This window comes from Ursus americanus, chromosome 17 (assembly GCF_024610735.1).
Source record: "Ursus americanus isolate L20-20 chromosome 17, mUrsAme1.1.p, whole genome shotgun sequence".
Taxonomy (NCBI): domain Eukaryota; kingdom Metazoa; phylum Chordata; class Mammalia; order Carnivora; family Ursidae; genus Ursus; species Ursus americanus.
Genome location: NC_142143.1, coordinates 26,131,756 through 26,156,565, shown reverse-complemented (window position 1 = coordinate 26,156,565; position 24,810 = coordinate 26,131,756). Strand labels below are relative to the sequence as shown.

The 24,810-nt window shown below is 35.2% G+C and overlaps 1 protein-coding gene across 4 annotated transcripts in view; it reads left to right on the top strand.

The window, feature by feature from the left end:
- Positions 1-24,810, top strand: part of MRPL42 (mitochondrial ribosomal protein L42) — a 41,914-nt gene that overhangs the window by 4,105 nt on the left and 12,999 nt on the right. For all 4 annotated transcript variants that reach the window (XM_087868860.1, XM_087868859.1, XM_087868858.1 and 1 more), the window contains exons 3-5: positions 2,927-2,990; positions 4,836-4,920; positions 12,057-12,220. In XM_087868860.1, coding sequence (XP_087724986.1) covers positions 2,927-2,990; positions 4,836-4,920; positions 12,057-12,220 — 313 coding nt within the window. The remainder of the gene's footprint in view (positions 1-2,926; positions 2,991-4,835; positions 4,921-12,056; positions 12,221-24,810) is intronic.

Genomic DNA, 24,810 nt, shown 5'->3' with positions numbered 1-24,810 from the left:
TATTTTACCAGTTTTTAAGCGTACTAAGTCATTTGATCTTTACAACTTTGAATTTTACAACTTTGAATAATACTACATGGTAGGTTTTTATGAAGATGAAGGAACTTGAGTTCTCTAACCCCTCAGAAACTTACCCAAGGTTGTATATCTGGTAGATGGGAGCTGTGATTGAGACTTGGGTCTTCCCATCTTATTTAGTCTAATACACTTTTTGCTGTATCTTCTTTCCTGTAGTAACTTAAAATATTGAGCATTTGAAGGTTAAGTGGGACCGTCAGTTTTTATAGATCTTATCAGAAAGCAGTTAAACATGTATACGTAACAAGAATAGCCTGTAAGTTATGGAGAGCTGACTCATTGAAATTCTTTTTGGTAAATTGAGTTGATTGATGTTAACTTTGGCATTAATTTTTTTTTTTTAAAGGTTTACTTATTAGAGCAAGAGAGCATGCACTCGTGTGTGGGATGGGGGGCGGGACAGAGGTAGAGGGAGAGAGAGAATCCCAAGCAGACTCCCCACTGAACACAGAGCCTGATGCGGGGCTTAATCTCAGAACCCCAAGATTATGACCTGAGCCAAAATCAAGAGTTGGACGCTTAACCGTCTGAGTCACCCAGGAGTCCCAATTCTAATTATGTATTTAAAACCTGTGATATTTACCATTTTTAGAGTTTTTCTCTTGATAAAGTGTCAGATGACTATCTATATGTACTAATTGTGAAGAAGTTAGCATTTTAGAGGCAGTTCAGCAGTCACTTCTCTGTTAGTAGCCACTGTAGGGGACAGAGACACGATCAAGGTGTGGTTCCTGGCCTTAAGGAACTTATTTACACTTGAAGGTGAAACAGACATCTATGGAAATAAGAAATACCTGAATATGGCATAGAATGTCATATATGTCATGAGGGTACAAACAAATGTCTGTATAAGTACGGGGTAGAAATTTAAGTTTCTTGTTGACCTGAAATACTGATGTCTTGAGTTTTCCCTCCTGCCTGTTTTAAGAACACTTAGTTCTGTCTGTCCTGCCTCTGCCCCCCAACCCTGTTTCTTTCAGTGAATGTGCATATCACCTAGTTGGTTTATATTCAGAGACTACAAACTTCTTTTAGTATTAATTCGTACATAATTAAGATTCCCAACATTGTAAAGAAAGTAAGCGTAAATGATGTTTACGCCATTCTCTGACTTGTCATGAAAAATGCTCCTCTATACTAGCACAGATAATCGAAGATCAAATCTTTTGAGAGTTGAGGTTAAATTTCTAATTCTTTGTATTTTATTATCTTACATAAGTAGAATTTTGGGATTGACATTTTGCTGAGCAATCTTTTATGATAAAAGTGAGTTTTGTTAAGGCACTTTTTATGCTTTGGAGTAAGAATTTATGTTTAGACCTGTATATGCAGTCCTTGGGGAAAGGAGGAGTATACAAAGATGTGAAAATATATCTTATTTACACATCTTTGATACGTGTAAATAACCGATGCAGAAAAAACAAAAAGACCACAAAGAAGGTATAGCAATGTCATGTGAAGCATAGGTTTTGGGACATGTACAGTAGACCTCTCCTTTCTCTGTGATGGGAATTGTGGGGCAGGGAGGGGAAAAAGGGTTTCATGGAAGAGTAGCATTTGGCTTTGAAGGATGAATGGTATTTGAACAAAATGGGGATTGCATTCCATACTAAGGAGCAAGAGACTCAGTTGAGAGAAGTTGATCCTTGGCTTTAGCCAGCATATACAGTAGTTCTCCCTTATCCACAGAGGATACATTCCAAGACGCCCAGGGGAGCCTGACACTGTGGATAGTACTGAACCCTATATATACTATGTTTTTTCCTATATATAAATACCTGTGATAAACTTAAATTTACCAATTAGGCACAGTAGAGATTAACAACCATAATTAATAACAAAATAGGACAATTCTAATAATGTACTGCAATAAAAATTATGTGAATGTGGTCTTTCTCAAAATACCTTGTTGTCCGGTATTCACCCTTCTTGTGATAAGGTGAGATAAATGTCTATGTGATGAGATGAAGCAAGGTGAATGACAAAGCAGTGTGATGTAGCATGAGGCTACTACTGACCTGACACTGTGTCAGGACGAGGATCATCTGCTTCTGGACTGTGATTGACCTTGGGTACCTGAAACTGCAGAAGGCAAAAACATGGATCAGGGAGGACTACTGTATTCAGAATAATTTTTTAACTATACTGAGCTACATTTACATTTTTTCTTTGTATTTAAAGGAACACTGTTTTTCTGAACATAGGAGAAACTAAAAAAAGTAATTACGGCTCTTGAATTTGCAGGTATTCTAAAAAAGGAAAATATGCTTTGAAGTGTGAGTGTTTTGATTAAGAAAAGTTAAATTTGAACAGTTTATTTTGTATTTCATCACTTAACACTCTCCCTTTGTGAACTGTACACTTGGTCTCATAATAGTTTTTATTTATTTATTTATTTTACAAGTTTTTAGAATACCTGAATACTTGCTGTATTCCTCTGATCCTTAGCACTTGTAACTCCCTGCAAGGAACATTGTACTCACCCCTACCAACTCCTGCTTATCCCTCCATCTTTCAGAGCACCTTAGACATCATCTTCACTGGAAAGGCGTTCTTAAACCTGCATAGTCCTATTTTGTAACCTGTTTGTGTGCCCTCCCCCAATTCCTACCCATTCTAACAGGGCTTGTCATTTATATTGGAATTGCTTGTTTACTTGTCTCTCACCAGACTTGTACCCTTTGTGAGAGCAGGGACTAGATCTTGTTGAATCCCTGGTCTCTAGTACAGCCCCGTTTCATAGTAAACACAGTAAATATTGGTTGAATGAGTGAAACTAGCTTTACATTCATGTGAGAACATATGCTCAAATTAACTAACTCCATTTTACTGCTTGGGGTTTTTGCAGACGGAGCTTTATATTGTGTTTGTCATAAATCTACATATTCTTCTCTACCAGATGACTATAATTGGTATGTATGTAAATTCAATTGAAAAATAACAGTCTGTTAGTTGTATCTGAAATGATTGAATTTTATTTCTCGTTTTGTTATTTTCTGCTTTTATGATTCTTTAATTTTGTATTTAAAAATTATTTCAATGGCCTTATTTACACAGTATCTGGGCTCATAAATGTTTTAAATAAAAATTATTATCATTGTGTTTCAGTGAATCCTTAATTTGTTGTAAGACAGACATGAAATGCCATCTTTTATCCGAAAGCATTCTTTAGCTTTTTGGAAAAGTCAATTAGTTTTCATAGTTTTTTCTCTTGGGGTTCATACTATTAGCTTAAGCAGTTATTTATCTTATCTTTTGTTTGACGTTGAATAACCCTAAATTATAAGTAATTTAATTCAGTCACAATTTATTTGGTACTTACTCAATTCTAGTCACTATGCTAAGAACTAGGAATAACATATGAATAAAATGTTGTCGTTCTTCTCTGTAGTAGAGTGTGGTGTACAGAAACTGAACATATTTTCTTAAGCTGTTTTTTTTATTGCAAATTTTAGTGAAAATACGTTTTCTTTCTTCTTGACACTAGTTTTAATTCGAATTTTAAGTGTATACTTATTAAGTACTAAGATAGTGATGAAATTAGACTAGGTAATAGGTAACTTTTTGAACCTGAAAAGATTGAGTCTTATAATGTTTTGTATTATGTAAAACTCCATTCTTCATCAAAAATCACTTGATAGATTAAATGTTCATTATAGTCATGTTATGCAATTTGTTCTTAAAATCGTGGTGAAACAACCTAGTACCTTATCCTGTGTTAGCTAAAATACACTGTAGTGTTTAATTGCTAATCTAGTTCAAATCTGGTTAGTATTGAAACCCTAGAAACTTAAATTTATAGATATCTAGAGAACACGTAAGGTTAATGAAAGCTGAAAGTTGTGCTCCTTAGAATATATGGATCTAAGTATAATAGTAGTTGCTAGGATCTTTGAAAAATAGTTTTGGTCAGTTGGTACTTGAATGAGATCCAGCCAGAGTATTCCTGGAAAAAATAGAGGAGTATTGCCCAAAATGTGGTTTTCTGAGGGATATTAATGGAGGGAAGGGATAGTATTCAGTAATTGCCAAATTTATTTGACTGCAGAACTCTTTTTACGGGAGGCTTCTTAAGCTGTACTGTTCCACCAAAGGCACTTGGAGAAAGCACTTGATCTAGAAAAAGGGCTCAGCTGCAGTCTTTTTTATGATTGGAAATTCAGGTGATCCTTTGCCTGAAGATTATGTACTTTGCTGATCTTTAATTTTAATAATTCAACAAAGTAATCTACTTACAGTTTTATGAGGGTAGTGGTTTTTTTTTTTTTTTAAGATTTTATTTATTAGAGAGAGTATGATCAGAGTGGGGGCAGAGGGAAGGGGAGAGGCAGACTCCCAGCTGAGGCAGGGAGCCCAATGCGGGGCTCAATCCCAGGACCCTGAGATCATGACCTGAGCCGAAGGCAGCCGCTTAACCGACTTAGGCCACCCAGGCTCCCTGAGGATATTTTTTAGAAAAGGAAAAAAGGTTCTAATAATAATAATGAGTAAACATGAAGATCCCTTTCAAATATTTGGATAGTTTAAAAACAAATAGGTAAAATAGTGGGTTATGCATTAACGGTTTGTTGTGGTAGTTAAGCTGACATATTTTGTGGGATGATCTGAGTTGTCCCCTATGATAGGGGTACCAGGTCTGCCAGTCCAGTGTCACAGCATCAATTCTTCAGGGATTTATGATTAATTAATTTTATCTCTAAGAAAATCATTCTGCCTTGAATACAGTATAACTCTGTTTCTAAAACATTCTTTTTTAGCAAAGTAGAGCTTGCTTTGACATCTGATGGCAGGACGATAGTATGCTACCACCCTTCTGTGGACATTCCATATGAACATACAAAAGTATGTATGAGAAAATCTCTCGTTAATTTATAATTTGCTGTTAGAAATATTCACATTTCCTTACAGTATCCAAAGAGAATGGAATTGTTTGATTTCCTTTGGTTTAGATCTTTTTTTGTTGTTGTTTTTATTTTACTATTTCAATTTTTCCTATTTCTTTTTCATCTTTCTTTAAAGACTTTTTTCAGTACACAGAATAAACCATTTAAACACAATTATGGCATCAGTTTTCTGGTCTAAAATCTGGTAGATGATTTTTGATTAGTACAGATTTACAAAACTCATTGTCCCATACTACCTTATATTGAAATCTAATTAATCATGAAAAACTTGTATTTTGGTATGCTGTTTTATACCTTTTATATTATATTGGTTCTGATAATCCTTTTAGTGTTTGGTGAATTTCTTTTTTTTTTTTCCCCCAGTTTTTTTTAATGAGCCAACCGGAGCATATATTTTAAGGACTAGTTGAATTTTTTCCATATTCCTTCAAAAGTCAAGCACTAGATAGAGGAAGTTTTGTTTTTGTTTTCAGTACAATTTATTTTAGCTTAACCCAAGTCTTTTTCTTATTTTATATTTGAAACGCTTCCTTCTATGTCTTTAAGCCTTAGTTTACTATATTTGGTAATGTTTGATTTGCTCTTTGAGGAGAAAATAATTAGATAATTCAAATCATCACATGATGCATCTAGTCGTACCTATTTTTAAAAATCATCGTTAGGGCCACAGTAGTGGTTGATTTGACAAAATAACTTAATTTTATTTTGCTAGTTTTTATTCCCTTTTTAACCTTGCCATTTTGTCTGTCTGCTTTGTATTCTAGCCACATATCATAGGCAATAATCCGGTACCTCTTTAATTTCATTTCTTGGGGCAGTGTGTAGAAAATAGGCATAAATCACTGACTTTTGGCTTGTAAACACTCCAGCTTATGCTATATTGTGCCCCCCTCCATTGTTATTTTGTATTATATTTCTGGTTACATGCTTTGTTTCTATTTTAGTGGTTATTCCAAGGCCACAATCGCAAAGTCATTTCTCAGCATTCAGACTTTCATCCGTGTATGGCTTTTTACATCCCTGAATCTGACACTTTTCCTATCCTTCCTGACTCTCAAAACTTTCTACTGTACTTTTAGAACTCATTATCATCATTAAAATCTCTCCAGAATTTTTCCTTCACCTCTGGCTCTAACAGAAACCTGGTTGGACCTTGGAGTCATAACTTCCCCAGCAGGTTTTTAAGTAGTTGATGTTTTCTTTCCTGTTCCATTTTACTACTAGACCTAGAGGGGAAGTAGGGGTCTCTGTAGCTCATTTTTGTCATATTCAGACCATTTTTCCTCCTCCCTAACAATTTTCTAGCTTTGTGGTTTGTATCATTAAACTACACCATCTGCTCTCTTTTTTTTATTGCTGTTATCTACCATCCTTCAGTTCACTTCTCCTTCCCCCATTCCTCCACTCTTTTGTAGTTTGTAGGTGTACCATCACACCCTCTGTTACTGTTTCTGTCCTAATTCTTTGTTATTTCAGTGTATGGAGATGATTTAATGCCCTGGCCTCTCACTTCATCTTTTTCCCTACCTCAGCCCCCATTCCCACTGCTATACTCTAGAGATGTTCTAATCACAAATAACCTGCTTCTCCTTCCTGCCAGTCTAGATTTCAAGAATTCTGCTAGCTTCCTACCAATTCCCCCAGTCTCCCAGCTCCAAGAATTCTTCTTCTCCTCATTGAGACCTACATTTATTGATCAAAGCACTTTTTCATAGCCGTCATGCATCTCACACATTCTTACTTCTCTGCATAGATTCCATGGTCCATCATTATAATCACTCTCTTGCATACATGTCCAACTCTCTGGTTCCTTTTTTTCTGTTGCACTCCCATTGTAGCCGTTGTCTCCTTTCCCACATCATCAGTATTCCTCCACCCCCCCCCGCCTCTCTCTCTCTCTCTGTCTCTCTCTCTCTCTCTCTCGTCTAGAAGATCACTCCTATCACTTTACATGTAATCACTCCACTGCTAGCCACACTGGCCTCTCTGCTGTTCTTCAGGTACATGAGGCAGGCTCCTACCTCTGGGCCTTTTGTAGTTCCTTCTTCCTCTGCCTGGAATGCTTTCCCCCTAGAAACCTCATAGTTTATCCCCTTTCCATATTTCTTAGCTAGTGAATGACTCCTGCATTTAAGGTAGTACCCTTACCGCTGGACTCCTTCCTGTTGTCTTTTCTCAATAGCTTGTGTCATTTCTGGCACAATAGATATTTTCTTGTATTTCTGTCTGTCTCCCACCACTAAAATGTAAGCTCCATGAGGATAGAGCTCTGTCTTTTATTCTCTGCTATATCCTTAGCATCTGTAAGAACACCTGTGCTTGATAAGTGTACACTAAATATTTGTTAAATGAATAAATTTTTTCCTCTCTCTTCATCCTTATGGGTTTTCTGTTTTAGGGCAAAGAGACATGCACATGGGGAAGTAATAAATTGTAGATTGGGCTGCACAGTGAGAAACATACTTGAAAACACGTTACTGTTAGAATTTAGAATACAGTATGTTCTTTTTGAATCTAGATTTACAAATCTCATGCAGATAGTACATGGTAAATACCCTCCAACATGACTTGAATTTTAGTTTTGATTTTTTTTTCTTTCCTCAGGGAAGTGGGGCTGCTGCAACTCCAGTGTGCCCTTTGACTCTCTAGGCCCTGAAAAGCATACTACATACAAAGATCCTGGTCATGTAGAAATACCTACTGACATCAGCAGCCTCACCAAATCCCCAAAATAAGCTTCATCTGAATACTCTGCCTCAGGAGAAACATGACAATAAAGTAATCAAAAATGTTCCAGTTGCACAGGATCAATGACGAGTTTGGGCAAGCGCTAAATTTCTGTCATAACTGGTGATTAGCGCTAGATGCTATACACATATGAAGGGACCTAATTTTTATCTGAGGTCTTGTATAATTTAAAAGGAAGATTAAAAAGTCAACTAAGTCTTAAAAGGGGATTAAAATATATGCACTGGTTGGCATTAAGAATTCACTTTATGTGCAAAAACATTAATATTGTTTTATCCAAATAGTAGATCTTTATAAAAAAGTGAGAAATCTAATTTTAAAAATTGTCGTAATCCAAATAATTCAAATATTAAAAGAAGTGACAACACATGCTTTTTTATATCAATTATATGAGATCTGCTGAAATAAATAAATGCAGATTTTTAAATTTGAATAGGGTACCCAAATCACATTTGTATCCGGGAATATGTTTGAAATTTTATGATGCAATTTTTAAAAATACAAAGAAATGTGATAGAAAATTACTATGTAGATTTACTGTATGTTATGTTTGTAATTTTCAGATGCACATTTCCCCACCTTTCAACATCTCTGAAACTAGGAGGTATCTAACAGTCTAACAATTGTGATTGGCACCTTTTTTTTTCTTAGTAGTGAATAAAATAATGATGCATTATTCAAAAAAAAAAAAAAGAAATACCTACTGAGACTGGCTTAAAGAAAGTTAGGATGATTTGCATCTTTGGTTTTCTGGTAATTTGAATCTAAAACACGTTGATTGTTTTCCACAGATCCAGGTAGAAAGATCCTTCTTTCTTCTTTTGCCAAGTAAATATTTTATTAAAAGTACTAGTATTCTAAAAATGTTTTTCTAGAATTTAGGATGTCTAGTTTAGGAGAATAAAAATATTACACCAGGGGCAAAAATAATGACTTGGAAAGATTAAAATGTAAGTACTAGGCAGTTCTTTTTAGTGGCTGATTTAGTGGAAAATTTCAAAAGTCAAATTTTGAAAATTCTTAAGAGAAACAAAGAAAATGCAGGATGACAGTTCTGAATATTTTTTAAAATTGACAGTTTTATTTTAGTTTTTCCTTTTTACTGAAATAGTCACGTATCCTTTCTTTGAAGTTTGATCAAGGAGATCAAATGCTACCTAAAAATCAATTCTGAATCAGCCAGAGGCTCTTGGTATAGACTTTGAAGAATCCATTAATTCCAATGTCTTTTATCTATGTGCCTGGAAAAGAAGTCTTTTTAATTATACAAAGCAGAGAGAATTTGTGATATGTTAGAATTGAACCTGCTTGGGAATAGGAAGACAGACAATGGAACATTCATGAACACCTGAAATCAACTTAACTTTTGATAATACTAAAAACATTTGATCTTTAGCAACATGTATAGTGACCTAAAAGAAAACTATTATAGGCTCTAATCTTGTGTTTGCTAGACCTCTGAGGGTCTCATAGTAACTTGCAAAGACACTTACTAATATTTTACTTTACATACAAGTAATGATCTTTTAAAATTACTTTAAATGTCTAAGGAGAACTTTTTCTTTAAAATAAAATTATATCACTTCTCTTCTGTTTGAGGCCTTAAAGAAATTTTAGTAGCTACCTACCATTATTGAACTCTTAGGAGTACAAGGGACAGCTAAGCATATCATATATTATTATTTCTCACCAAGCCCTTTTGGATAGGTATTATTTCTCTGACTTTACAGAAAGGGGAATTAAGAGCTTAAATAACTTGTCCAAGATCACAGACTATTAAGTGGTAGAATTAGAGACCAAAGCTCAAGTTCTTAACCTCTCTATTATACTACCTCCTCATTCCCTCCCACACTAAGTAAATGGTTCTTTATTTCTACTTACCTCAGATAGTTACCTATAAGTCTAACTTTGAAGGCCTTTCATAATCTGGTTTCTCAAGATCCATTTTTATTTTTATCTTTTTAAAGATTTTATTTATTTGAGAGAGAAAGCGTGCGCATGAGCAGGGGGAAGAGGCAGAGGGAGAGAGAGAAGCAGACTCTGCTGAGGAGGGCCTGATGCAGGGCTTGATCCCAGGACCCTGGGATCATGACCTGAGCCAAAGGCAGATGCTTAACCAACTGAGCCACCCCGGTGCCCTCAAGATCCATTTTTAAGTTTATCTATTTATTTTGTGTTCTTTCCTACTTTCCTTTATTCATAATATTTGTTATCCCTTGTAGAATGCATTCTGCACTCTGTAACAAGACTCTGACTTGGCTCCTATTCTACCTCTCCCTAATATCTTTTTGTTACTTTGCATTTCTGTAGTACTGAGTTAATTGTGCCCCCTTCATGTGCTTAGATAATGCTTTTTAAGGGAGTCTTATTTTTTCGTGTACATATGCCTAATAAATATAAGTATATGCTATAATATTTTATAGTGTGGGGGAATGTATTCCCCACTGTAGTTGTCATTAATAGTGTATGAATGTAAAGGCATTTATGTTTGAATTGTTTTCTGGTTATAAATTCAGATTTTCATTGTATTGTAATACATATATATGGTATTTGTAAAGCAAGACAATGTTACCACCTTGTGTTACATACGTTATCATTTAATATTTAAAATATACATGACTTGACTTTCCAAAACAGTGATTTTTAAAGGCTTTAATGAAGTAGTGTTACTGATGGGAATATCACTCAAATGTGTTGGGGAGGACATGAGATTTTTAGTAGTTGATATCTTTAGGTGAAAAAAGTACTCAAGTTACCATAAAGTATCGTTTGATGACTTTCAGTCACCTAAAATGAAAACATTGAAATTTTTTTGTTTCCTTTGGATATAAGAAATACCATTTTCATTGTATCTCACTTAAATGATAAGCAAGGTTAGAGACTAAACTTTTTTTTTTTCTAAGATTTTGTTTATTTATTCATGAGATACATGAGAGAGAGAGAGAGAGGCAGAGGCAGGGGGAGAAGCAGACTCAGCGCTGGGCAGGGAGCCCAATGAAGGACTCAATCCCAGGACCCCGGGATCATGATGTAAGCCGAAGGCAAACGCTTAACTGACTGAGCCACCCAGGCATCCGAGACTGTAAACTTTTAAGTTAAAAAATAATGGGCACAATTTATAGTTTTGGGAAATAAAAATTAAAGTAATAAGTACTTTATTATTAGGGGAACAATAACATTAAATAAGAACTTTATTATTGGAAAAGAAACCCAAAACTTGATGTGAGAGGAAAAATATTTCTGATTCTTTTTTTCTCTCTCTCTCTCTCTTTTTTTTTTAAGAGGGGGAGGTGAGAGGTTGGGGGGGCAGAGGAAGAAGGAGAGAGAATTTTTTAAATTTATTTTTATTTAAATTCAATTAACATATAATGTATTATAGGTTTCAGAGGTAGAGGTCAGTGATTATCAGTCTTATATAATATGCAGTGCTCATTACATCACATGCCCTCCTTAGTGTCCATCACCCACTTATCCCATCCCCTAACCCCTCTCCCTTCCAGCAAGCCTTAGTTTGTTTCCTGTGATTAAGAGTCTCATATGGTTTGTCTCCCTCTCTAGTTTAGTCTTGTTTTATTTTTTCCTCTCTTCCCCTATGATCCTGTTTTGTTTCTTAAATTCCACGTATCAGCGAGATCATATGATAATTGTCTTTCTCTGATTGACTTATTTCGCTTAGCATTAGATGCTGTAGTTCATCCACATCATTGCAAATGGGAAGATTTCTGATGGCTGAGTAATTTTCCATTGTATGTATATACCAGATCTTCCTTATCCATTCATCTGTTGATGGACATCTGGGCTCTTTCCATGGTTTGGCTATTGTGGACATTGCTGCTATAAACATTGGGGTGTAGGCGCCCTTTTGGATCACTACATTTGTATCTGGGGTAAATACCCAGTAGTGCAATTGCTGGGTTGTAGGGTAGCTCTATTTTCAACTTTTTGAGGAACCTCCATACTGTTTTCCAGAGTGGCTGCACCACTTGGATTCCCACCAACAGTGTAAGAGGGTAGGGAGAGAGAATCTTAAGCAGGCTCCACACCCAGTGCAGAGCCCATGCGAGGCTCGATCTCACAATCCTGAGATCATGATCTGAGCCAAGATCAAGAGTTGGATGCTTAACCAACTGAGCCACCCAGGCGCCCCTATTTCTGATTCTTTAATGAATAATGCAACTAAGTAAAATTCTGTTCTGAAAACTAACTTACCTACCTTTAGGTACTCTAATGAATTCCAGAGTGTAGTAATTGTTGTACTGTAAACTCAATCAAATGCTGGCTAACATTCCTACATTCTGATGCTGTTGATTACTGGTTATTTTGTAGCCTATCCCTCGGCCAGATCCTGTGCACAATAATGAAGAAACACATGACCAAGTACTGAAAACCAGATTAGAAGAAAAAAATGAGCACTTTGAGCAAGGACCCATGATAGAACAACTTAGCAAAATGTTCTTTACTACTAAGCACCGTTGGTATCCTCGTGGACAGTAAGTTCTTTTCTTTAACTCCCACTTAACAACTAAAAGAATATGTAACTTTTCTTGTGTTAACAAACTTCTGAGGTTCTAGTCTGCATGGGGAAATTAACACCCACCTCCTAAATTATATTTTTAGATGTACATATAGTGTAGCTAAAATGAAATAGTACTTCTTTTTTCTTTTATTTTTAGTGGGGGAATTTAACCAAAGCTTTCAGTGAATTTTGCAAAAATTCTTGAAAATTTTTCTACTCTGTGATATAGTCATTTACTGTTTTTATTCATCCTCCTACCAAATAATTGATCTTGTACTTAGCCCACCTGTCCATTTATTTAACAGATATCGAGTTATTGTTTAGAAAATCGGGTACAGCAAATGATTGGGCAGTGTATATGGTTCTCAGTTCCTTTTTTTTTTCTTTTTAAGATTTTATTTATTTAACAGAGAGAGACAGCCAGTGAGAGAGGGAACACAAGCAGGGGGAGTGGGAGAGGAAGAAGCAGGCTCCCAGCGGAGAAGCCTGATGTGGGGCTCGATCCCAGAATGCCGGGATCACGCCCTGAGCCGAAGGCAGACGCTTAACGACTGCGCCACCCAAGGTGCCCCTCTCAGTTCCTTTAGAAGCTAGTTGCCCCTGTTTGCTAGTACTCATCTTTTATTACATGGATTCTTATTTCCTATCTGACTCTGGCTGTAATTATTTTTGTTCTTTTGATTCTTTCTTTTATATCTATCTTATTTGCTGCCAAAACTGAGAGGTGACTTTTTTTAATCGTTTATGTTTGAGCAAACTTTGCTCTTACTCTTACTTAGTCAACCAGTGACTAAGCACTAGGCTGGCACATTTCATGGCAGGACATGCTTATGGAATTAATGAATATACATTCATCCACCTGCTCTACTAAGTGCTGGGAGATCAAAAATACAATTCTTGTTTGCAAGTTGTTTATAGTCAAGGAGAGAAGATAGTACAGTAATAAACAAAGTCAAGTGATTGAGCCTTGAAGAATGATTAGGAGCTAACCATGGGGAATATAGAAAAGGGTCTGCAGGCAGAGAGAACAGGATGTCATAGAGTATGTTGGGGAAATTGCAAGTAGTTCAGTTTGTATGGGACCAAGACTATGAGGAGGGATTGTAGGTCTTATGAAGGATTTTGTGTTGTGCTGAGGTTACATTTTATTTTCATTGCCAAATTTTAAGAAGAAAAGTTAATGTGTAAGAAAATGATAAAGTGGGTTACGTACTTGGGATACGTGGAAAGTGTATATGGAAAGGTGATACATGGAAAGTTTGGAGTCACGGGGACCTGTTTGGAAACTATTGTAATAGTCTAGGTGAGATTTATTGAAGATCTCAATGAAAGGGCCAGAAATGGGAATAGAAAGGGAGAAAATAAAAGAAAGGACTGTGATAAAAGGAGGAAATAAAAGGAGGAAGGAGGGAAAAAAAAGAATTTTAATTAACAGCAGTAGGTCACTGACTAGGTGTGGGAAGAGACAGGTGACCTCTCAAGTTTCCGACAGAGGTGTTTGGGTGGATGGTGGTGCCATTCATTCACTTTGGGAAACAGGTTTGACAGGAAGATGAACCCATTGTTGGTCACGTTGAGTCGGTGTCAGTGGATCCATCTGGTGGGGAGCAGTTCTGAAAGCAACTGGATGTATGGCTCTGGAGCTTGGTTTACGTATTTAGTTTCTCTTCAGATGGTACTTCCTCCCTTATCCTTAGGTAAAATAGAGATTCCTTAGGGCTCTAGTCTCATTCTCCGTGTCTTGCTGAAATTCATTCTAAGAGCTTTAATTACTTTCATTATATAGATGACATGCAATTGCTCCATTATACATTTTTTTATTTCTTTGGTCTTATTCCCAGTATCGTTGTCCTTAGAAATTTCAAAATAGGTATATGTCCAGAGTTTTAGTAAATTCATTGTAACGAAAACAGAGCTCTTCTTTTTCTGTCTTAAAAAAGCTCCTCCCTTAATAATCAATCTTTCTATTTAAAAAAAGTGTTATTTCTGTATCAATTTCCCAGGAAAAAAATCTGCAATTTTTTGGCCACCATGGTGTCTTTCAATTCCTGCTTCTGTTTTATATCCTCTTCTTGGATTTTTTCTTTCTTATTTAGTACTCACTTTGTTTATGCATGCTCTATGGGTTTTTCCCAGTCTTTGTAATTATAATTTAGGGTATGTGGAAACAAATTAGCAGACCATTTCTTAGTCCCGTATCTATGTCATTACTGTATTCTGAGATTTCTTTCTATGATTCATATTATCACTCATGTTTATATTTTATTTTGTCTCATTATCCAGATATTTAAGCTTAAGCCCTATCTTGAAATTCTTCTATGATGACTTTCAGTACTTGTTTTCTTCCTGCGTGTTCCATATTGCTTCAATCTTCTGCCGTCTTTTGTGTATAACCAAATCACTGTAGTTATAAAAATCCTGTAAAGGGGACTCGAAAGGAACAAAATTGAAGGCAAGAAGACCATTAGGGAGTCTTAAAATCACGCGTGTTATCCTCAGACTTTTATGTCTAGTATCCCACCTATGTTTAATCTTATTTACTTATTTAATCTTATTACTGCTTATTAGCTTTTGACTGCTAATTAATTTAATCTCCTGGTATGTCTTGTCCCATTAGGATTACTAGACACTTGCAATTTTAAGCAGACTTTAATTAGATGCAGTTGATTATCCCATATCTCTCCTAATAAAGAGTTTAGCAGAAAAACTCCAGATACTAGCTTATGTATATAAAGAAAATTTTTACCAATAGGCATTGTCCTTGTGATGCATCATCTTTCAGAATTTTAAATAAGCTAAGGTGTGATCACTAATCATTCAACAAGTATTTGTTTGCTATCCAAATATTTATTTTGGATTAATGTAAGCCATTTTCAAGTGTTGATTTCTAGATGTCATTGAGCTCTTCTTAAACATCAGGCAGTGTATAGAAGGATGTTTTATTAAATATTTCACAATTTTTAAATTATGGCAATCAAAAGACTGAGAACCATTATGAATTTAATAATTGTGGGTATATAATATCTTTTTAAATAAGTTTTTATTACCAGATACAAAATGCTTGTTTAAAGTATTTTTAAACAATGCAGTAAAGTATAAAATAGAAATTTTCTTTATACTTACTCATTCCTTATGCCCCATAAACACTGTTAAACTCTTCCTATATGAATAGACCTATCTCATATTATATTCAGTCTTGTGCTTTTTAAACTCCAGTAAAGCAAAACTCTTTTCTGAGTGTACAGCTGTGTTTTAAAGGGTCCTGGGCTTACTCAAATCATCTTCCCTCTCTAGTTACTAACTATGTATTTAATCTTGTTATTTATTAAAGAAAATAGAAATAATAGTGCCTAATTTGCCTGATGGTTTTAAAAAAGTAAGTAATTCCAGTGTTATATTAGTTTCAGGGGTACAATATAGTGATTCAACAATCCTATACATTACTCAGTGCTCATCATGATACGTGTACTTGTAATCCCCTTTACCTATTTCATCTGTCCTCCCACCCACTTTCCCTCTGGTAACCCTCAATTTCTTCTCTATAGTTAAGTGTCTGTTTTTTGGTTTGTCTCTTTTTATCTTTGTTCATTTGTTTTGTTTCTTAAATTCCACTTATGATTGAAATCATACTGTATTTGTCATTCTCTGACTGATTATTTCACTTAGCCATGTATATCCTCTAGATCCATCCATGTTGTTGCAAATGGCAACATTTCATTCTTTTTTTATAGTTGAGTAAAATTCCATTGAAAAAAATATATATATGTGCCACATCTTCTTTATTCATCTATAGATGGACACTTGGGTTGCTTCCATGTCTTGGCTATTGTAAATAATGTTGCAATAAACATAGGGGTGTGCTTATCTTTTCAAATTAGTGTTTTCATATTCTTTGGGTAAATACTGCATGGTGGTGGTTTTGAGATAAAATATAATCATGTAAGTTAAGCAGCTAGCATATAGTATATGCTCAGTGATAATATGGTAATGATAATTATTAATAGTGTCTCCTACTCATAGTTTCCTTCTTACTCTTTTTGAAGCATCTTTTCTTAGATTGTTTTGAGGTATAATTTACATACAGAAAAATTCACCAGTTTTAAGTATACACTGTGATGAGTTTTGACAAATGTGTATACAATTGTATGATTACTACCACAGTCAGAATAAAGACTGTTTCATCACTTTAAAAAGTTATCTCCTTTGCCGTGAGCTTCTTCCCTTTAACCCCCACCCTTGGCAGTCACTGATCTCCTTCCTGTCACCTTTTAGAATTTCATGAATTTCTAGAATTTCATGTTTTTCCCTTTCTAGAATTTCATGTAAATGGAATTACAGTCTGAAGCCTTTTGTGTCTGCCTAATTTAACCTAGTATAATGCTTTGGAGATTCATCTTTGTTGTTATGTTAACCAGTAGTTTATCCCTTTTTATTTCTGAGTAATATTCTCTTGTATGGATAGACCACAATTTGTCTATCTAATCAACAGTTGAGAGACATTTTGGATTCTTCACAGTTTGGGGCTGTTATGACTAAAGCTGCATAAATATTCAAGTACAAGTCATTATTGACATATTTTCATTTCCCTTGGGTAAATACCTAGGGGTAGGATTAGTTGGTCATATGATAAGGACATGTTTAAATTCATAAGAAACTGTCAAAGTAGCTGAACCATTTTTCATTCCCATCAGCAGTGTGTGACAGTTCCAGTTGCTCCATATCCTTCCCAACACTTGCTATTATCATTCTTTTTTAACTTCAGTCATTCTGTTGAGTGAGTAGTAGTATTTCATTGTGGTTTAAACTTACGGTTCCCTAAATTCAAATCACCTTGAGATACCAACTTACACCAGTTAGAATGGCAAAAATTGACAAGGCAGGAAACAACAAATGTTGGAGAGGATGTGGAGAAAGGGGATCCCTCTTACACTGTTGGTGGGAATGCAAGTTGGTACAGCCACTGTGGAAAACAGTGTGGAGGTCCCTCGAAAAGTTAAAAATAGAGCTACCCTATGATCCATCAATTGCACTACTGGGTATTTACCCCAAAAATACAGACGTAGTGAAGAGAAGGGCCATATGCACCCCAGTGTTCATAGCAGCATTGTCCATAATAGCTAAATTGTGGAAGGAGCCAAGATGCCCTTCAACAGATGACTGGATTAAGAAGATGTGGTCCATATATACAATGGAATATTACTCAGCCATCAGAAAGAACGATTACACAACATTTGCAGCAACATGGACGGGACTGGAGGAGATTATGCTAAGTAAAATAAGTCAGGCAGAGAAAGACAATTATCATATGGTTTCACTCATTTATGGAACATAAGAAATAGGAAGATCGGTAGGAGAAGGAAGGGAAGATTGAAGGGAGGGGAACAGAAGAGGGAATGAACCATGAGGGACTGTGGACTCTGGGAAACATACCAAGGGCTTCAGAGGGGAGGAGGGTGGGGGGTTGGGATAGGCCTGTGATGGGTATTAAGAAGGGCACATATTGCATGGTGCACTGGGTGTTATATGCAAATAATGAATCATGGAACACTGCATCAAAAACTGGGGATGTACTGTATGGTGACTAATATAACAAAATAAAAATTATTTAAAAAAATACAAGTCATTTCCTTCTAAAAAAAATTTATGTTTTCTTAATTGCTAATGATTTTGAGCATCTTTTCATGTGCTTATTGGCCTTTGTATGTTTGGGAGGTTTTTTTTGTTTGGGGTTTTTTTGGTGAAATATCTGTAAAAAGCTTTTGACTATTTTTAAAAAGCCAATTAGTTGTCTTATTATGGCGTAAAACTTGTGGATCAAAGTCCTTTGTGAGATATACGTCTTGTAAATATTTTCTCTCTGTGGCTTGCTTTTTCATTTAATAGTGTCATTTGAAGGTCAAAAATTTTTATAATTTTCACAAAGTCCAATTTACAAATTTTTCCTTTTAGTTCAGGTTTTTTACATTCTACTTTGAAATCTTTGCCTAATCCAAGGTCACTAAGACTTTCTTCTGTGTTCTCTTCTAGAAGTTTTATAATTTAAGCTCTAACATTTAGGTTTCTGATCCATTTACAGTTAATTTTTATATATGGTGTGAGGCATAAGTTGAGGTTCATTTTTTTGGCATATATATATATATATATATATATATCCAGTTGTTCCAACACTATTAGTTGAATATATTATCTTTTACCACTTAATTGCCCTACCAACTTCGTTGAAACTCAGTTGACCATATATGTGGGTTCTGGACTCTATATTGTTCCATTGTCTATCTTTGCCATACCATTCTGTTTTGGCTAAATAACTTTAAGTTTTGAAATTAGGTAAAGTCCTTTAATTTTGTTCTTATTTTCAAAGTTGTCTCAGCAATCTTAGGTCTTTTGCATTTCCATATAAATTTAAGAATCAGCTTATCAGTTTCTACAAAAAGCCTGGTGGGATTTGAAGGAGATTGCCATTCAGTCTTTAGATCAGGTTCAGAATTGCTGTCTTAATGGTATGGAATCTTTCTGATCATTAAAATGGTATATTTCTTAATTTATTTAAGTCTTTAGAATTTTTTCACTTAACAGTGTTTTATATAATTTGCAGTGTATGAGTATGGTACATTTTTTGTTAAATTTATTTCAAATATTTCATAATTTTTATGCTATTATAAATAATAGTATTGGGTTTTTAATTTCGGTTTCCAAAGATTTATTGTTTGTAATACAGTTTTATTTGTTGTAGAAATATGATTGATTTTTGTTTATTGATGTTGTCTCCTGTGATCTTGAGAGTAGTTCTAGTAGCTTTTTAGATATATTCCTTAGGATTTTCTATGTAGATGATCATGGTATCATTGAATAAAGGCAATTTTACTTCTCCTTTTACAATCTGTATGCTTTTTATTTCTTTTTCTTGCCTTATTGCACAGCTTAGAGTCTTAAGTACAGTGTTCCATAGAAGTATTGAGAATGGACATTGCTTTTTTTCCAGTTTTAGTGAGGGAAAGCATTGAGTCTTTAAACATTAATTGTGATGTTTCAATATGGGTCTTTTTATAGATGCTCTTTATCAGGTTGGGTCTTTTTATAGATGCCTTTTATCAGGTTGAGAAAATCCCTTCTATTCCTGCAGTGGAGAGTTTTTTTTAACATGAATGGGTGTTGAATTTTGTTAGATGCTTTTTTCTGTATTTATTAAAATGATCATAACGTTTTTCTTTTTTAGTCATGTGATGAATTATATTGAATGACTTCAAATGTACCAACCTTTCATTCCTGACTAAACTTCATTTGGTCATGATATATATATGTGTGTATATGTATATATACATAATGTAGTTCGGATTCTATTTGCTAAAATTTTGTTGTAGAATTTTTACATCTTTGTTTATTAGGATATTAGTCTATAGATTTATAACATCGTTGTCTGGTTTTGGTTTCAGAGTAATGCTTGCAACATAGAGTAGGTTTGGTACTATTTCCTCCTCTTCAGTTTCTGGGAAGAGTATGTGTAGAATGGATATTGTTTCTTAATGTTGGAATTTACCAGTGAAGCCATTTGGGTCTGGAATTTTCTTTGTGGAAAGATTTTTAACTGCAAATTCAACTTCTGTACACAATAGATAGGACTATTCAGTTTATCTCTTCTTGAGGGAGCTTTGGCAGTTTGTATCAAATTCCTTCAGGATTTGCCCATTTTACCTAGATTGAATTTCTTTGTACATAGTTTATAATATTCCTTTATTATCCTTTTAGTATTTTCATAATCTGTAGTGATGTAATTTCTCTCATTACTGGTATTGTTAATTTGTTGATTTTTTTTGAGAACCAGCTCTTGGTTTAATTGATTCTTTTGTCTTTCTGTTCCCTCCCTCCCTCCCTCCCTCCCTCCCTCCCTCCTTTCCTTTCTTTCTTACTTACTTGCTTGCTTTTTTTTCTTTTTTTCTTTTTTTTTAAGTAGGCTCTACACTGGGGCTTGAAATCACTACCCTGAAATGAAGACCTGAGCTGAGATCAAGAGTTGGATGCATAACTAACTGAGCCACCCAGGAGCCCCAGTTTTCTGTTTTTGCTCCTTGTTATTTCCTTCCTTCTGTTTACTCTGGGTTTAATTTGTTCCTTTTCTAGTTTCTTAAGGCTTATTGTTTAGAAACTGTCTTCTTTTTTAATTTAAGTTTTTAATGCTGTAAATTTCCCATTAAGCACTGCTTTAGCACATCCCACAAATTTTGATGCGTTTTCACTTTCATTCAGTTTAAGATGTTTTCTGGTTTCTCTTTTGATTTCTTCTTTGACCCATGGATTATTTATCAGTGAGTTAAATTCTAAATATTTTGAAAATTTTCGGATACCTTTCCGTTACTGATTTCTAGTTGTGATCACAAAGCATACTTTGTATGATTTCAGTCTTTAAATTGATTAAGATTTGTTTTATGGCCCAGATTATGGTCTCTCTTGGTGAATGTTTCACATACATTTGAAAAGTAGATGTATATTCTGCCATTATTGCTGGTAGTGTTCTAAAAATATCAGTTAGGTCTGCTTGGCTGGTAGTATTGTTCAAGTTTTTCTATACCCTCACTAATTTTCTGTTTATCTAATTGATTATTACTAGAGGAACATTGAATTCTACATCTGTACTATGGATTTTTCTATTTCTCTTCCTAATTCTATCTGTGTTCATATGTTTTGAAGTTGTTATCAGTTGTATATATGTTTATTATTATATTTTCTTGATGAATTGACACCTTTATCTTTATGAAGTCTTCTTTTCATTGATGCTAATATTTATTATATGAAATATATTTTATCTGTATTAATATAGCCTATCCAGCCTTCTTTTGACTAGTGTTTACAAAATCTATCTGTTTCTGTTCTTTTAATCTGTCTGTGTCTTTATGTTTCAGGTGGGTTTCTTAGAAGTAGTATATAATTGGATTTTTGCTTTTTCGTCCAGTTTGACTTTTCATTTCAGTATCAAGCTATCTTAAATGCTGTTTCCTTTGATTTCAGTACTTTCATTTTTCTACCATTTGCTCTTAGCTCACTTTCCTCATGAAATTTAATTTGAGTATAGTAATTTTGAATAGCTGTTACCCCTATTAACCCAACTATCTATAACTATAGGTGGTTTAGCTATCTGTTAATGTTGTATTTATATTTGTGGGTAATTTTTTGTTTACATCTCCTGCTGTAGGTTATTCTCTCTTCATCAGGAATGCATCTTTTGTACTTTTCCACATGATCTCTAATACAATATTCTTAATACAGTGTGTGGGTGCTCAGTTGCTATCTGATGAAATACTATCTTACCTAATTATCCTCACAGCTTCTTGAAGGTGTTCAGTTTTTCTTTGAAATAGTACTTCATTTATGGTAGTTTTGGGGATGATCCACTGGTAAATTTCTCAGTGATTCTTAGAAGTTTTATTTCCAGAGTTTAGCTGTCAAATTCTGTGGGTTTATTCAATTTCCATTTTATTTAGGAGAGTCTCAGAGTAAATGTTCCTTATTATCAAATTCTTAATCAAGGTCAGCAAAGTGAGTTTTATGATCCCAAGGTGTTGCCTAACTTCATTCAGTTCTGAACCTACATGCATTTAATTACTGACCTCACCCAGAGTGGGTGGGCTGGAAGTGTAGGTAGTATGACTATACAAAACTGATCCTGTGAAATAGCCCAATGGCCAATAAACATTGGTGATTAGATTATCTCTGGTCTGGAAGGCTGAAGTTAATATTGTTACTACTTTTCCTGATCCTGGTGATCATATTTACTTTGGGATGGCAATTCAAAGAATCTTAGATTTGGGCTTTATGCTGAGAGTGGGTGCTAGCGCTGTTTCGAATTTTTAGTGTGGGAAGTGGGTGATGAGAAAACTCAGGACGTTGGGTTTGGGTTTAAAAGAAACTTTTAGTTCCTTACCCTCTACCTTTGCCCGAATGACTATTTGTACATTCATTTGTGCAAAGGTTGATTTCAAAAGATAACATATGTAACCATGCGGCTCCTACTGCTTCCTATTAGATGATATTGTGGGTATGAAAACAAATTAATCTAGCCTAGCCATTACATTATATTTACCTGAAGTCATGGAACTTTGAACGTATTCTTTGAAAGGTGCCTCTTATGCAAATCCTTTTTTTTTTTTTTTTGTATCCCCAACAGCAATTTGTGTTAGATAGCCCCTTTGTAAATAATTGCTAAGGACATGATTCTGAGTTGTTTTGCCCTCCCCAGCAGCCTCTGAGGTATCTCCTATTGGCCTTTAGGGTTGCCAGTACTCAGGAAGCAAGTATGTCAATGCCCTTAGTTGCTAGCATTTGTGTACAAGCTGTTTTTCCTTTCTTCAGTCTTCCTCAGTTGGCATGAAAAAAAATCAAAAGTGATGGTGCATTCTTTCCATTATAATTCTTTCCAGAACACATCATTTTAGCAATATTACAGTCCCTAATGGTTGTGTGTGGGTTTTCTGTTATTTTTCTCATTAATTCAATCTTAATAACTTCATTGAAACTCTTTTTATGTATCTGAAGTTCATATACTATCTTGGTTTGTCCTACTGTTTCCTTTTCATCTTTTTTATCTATCAATTTGGGAGTGCTCAAGTCTTTGGTTCTCTGCTCTTTCCTGTCCCATTTTCTAACACATGATCTCAACCAGTCTTATGGCTTTAAATACCTTCTGCATGCTAACGGCTCCCAATTCTATCTCTGGTCAAGACCTGTCCCCTGACCTCCAGAACTGTATATCCATCCACCTGCCCACTTGACATGTCTAATAGGCATCCCTAACTTAATATTGTCTCTAATTGAGCCTCTGATGGTCTCCTACAAACCAGCTTCTCCTGCCCCCTTCCCTTAGTTAATGCTAGTTCCCTTCTTGTGCCTTGGGCCAGAAACCTTGGTGTCATTCTTGACTCTTCTCTTTGTCTCACACCCAACAACTGGTCTGGCAGCAAATCCTATCCTCTGTCTCCCAAAATGTATCTACATTTGACCATTTATCACCATTCCTTTTGCCACTATCCTGGTGCATGCCACTGTCTTTTGCCTGGTTTACTGAAGTCATTTCCTAACTGGTCTCCCTCCTTCTGCTTTACTTCTCTATAGTCTGTTCTTAGCATATTGGCAGAGTAACCTTGTTAAAACTTCCCTTAGTTCTTAAAATTTTTCTGTTGAAAACCTTCCAGTAGTTCCCTGTTTGTTCCCATCTGTTACCTATAAGAACCTGTGTGATCTGATCCTACATTACCTCTCCATTCTCATTTCCTATTGTTCTCTTCCTTGTTTACTCTGTTAGAGCCACACGGCCTCTTGGCCGTTCCTTGAACATGCTTTCCTTCAAAGCCCTTATACTTGCTGTTCATGCTACATAGAATTCTTTTCCTGCTAGTATCAGCAAACCTAGCTTTCTCACTTCCTTTGGGTTTTTGCTCCCTGAAACCTTCCCTGACCATAAGTTTCATGAGGGCAGAGATTTTTGTCTTGTTTTGTGTACTACAGAATTCTTAGCACCTAGAAGTAGTCGCTGGCATGTAGTGGATTCTCACACATCTAAAAATTAATAAGTGAATGGGTAAGTGATCCTGATTCTCGTAATACCTCTTAAAAAAGAAGATGTAAGCTAACATAGCTCTACTAGGTATAAAGGTATGTTGAAGGAAGAAGGATGGAAGGGTTGAAGGAAGGCTGGATGGAAAATAAGGAGGATTTGGAAAATAATTTTAAATATCTTGAAATATAGATCAATCCTATAAATGTATGAATAGCAGTATTCTTTTATTTAAATAACTATTTTATTATTTTTCCACGGAGGTCACAAAAATTAGTTACCCCATCAGTAGGAAACAGATTTGAACATCAGGCTGCAGTGTGAACCGGGAGATAAAGTTCTGTTCTGGATTAAGAACTGTAGACAGATAAATCAGATGTCCCTGAGTCATTGTATAATTTAAGAAGGTTAACAGTGTGTCTTGGTTTTCCATGAATAGTCTTGGTTTAACTCTCTTGTTAATTATTAATAGGGTGGGTTTTTAATTCTCTCAAGGGTCTGAGTCTGATGATAAGTTATAAGGGCACCCTATAATTAAAGTGCTTGCTCCTGGCTAATGATTGTAACAGATATTGAAATTCATCATAATTTCTTATTTCTCGGGCACCTGGGTGGCTCAGTCGACTGGTTAAGCGTCTGCCTTCAGCTTGGGTCATGATCTCAGGGTCCTGGGGTTGAGCCCCATGTCTGGCTCCCTTCTCTGTGGGAGTCTGCTTCTCCCTCTGTCTCTGCCCCTCCCCTCCGCTCATGTGTACATGCTCTCTCTCTCTCTCTCCCCATAAATAAATAAAATCTTTAAAAACAAAACAAAAAAAAAGGAAGCGTGACTTCCCAAACCCCTGTTCTGGTCACTAGCTGCTTTGAGAGAACACCGTTCAGGGTTGCAATAGTAAAACCTTGATTATCTGGCACATAACTGGAACCCTTAAGAAAATGATTATTTTCTATAATTTTTCTAAGCCAGTATAAGTACATGTAGAAAAGTTTATGTAAATTGTATTATGCTGTATGTGTTATCC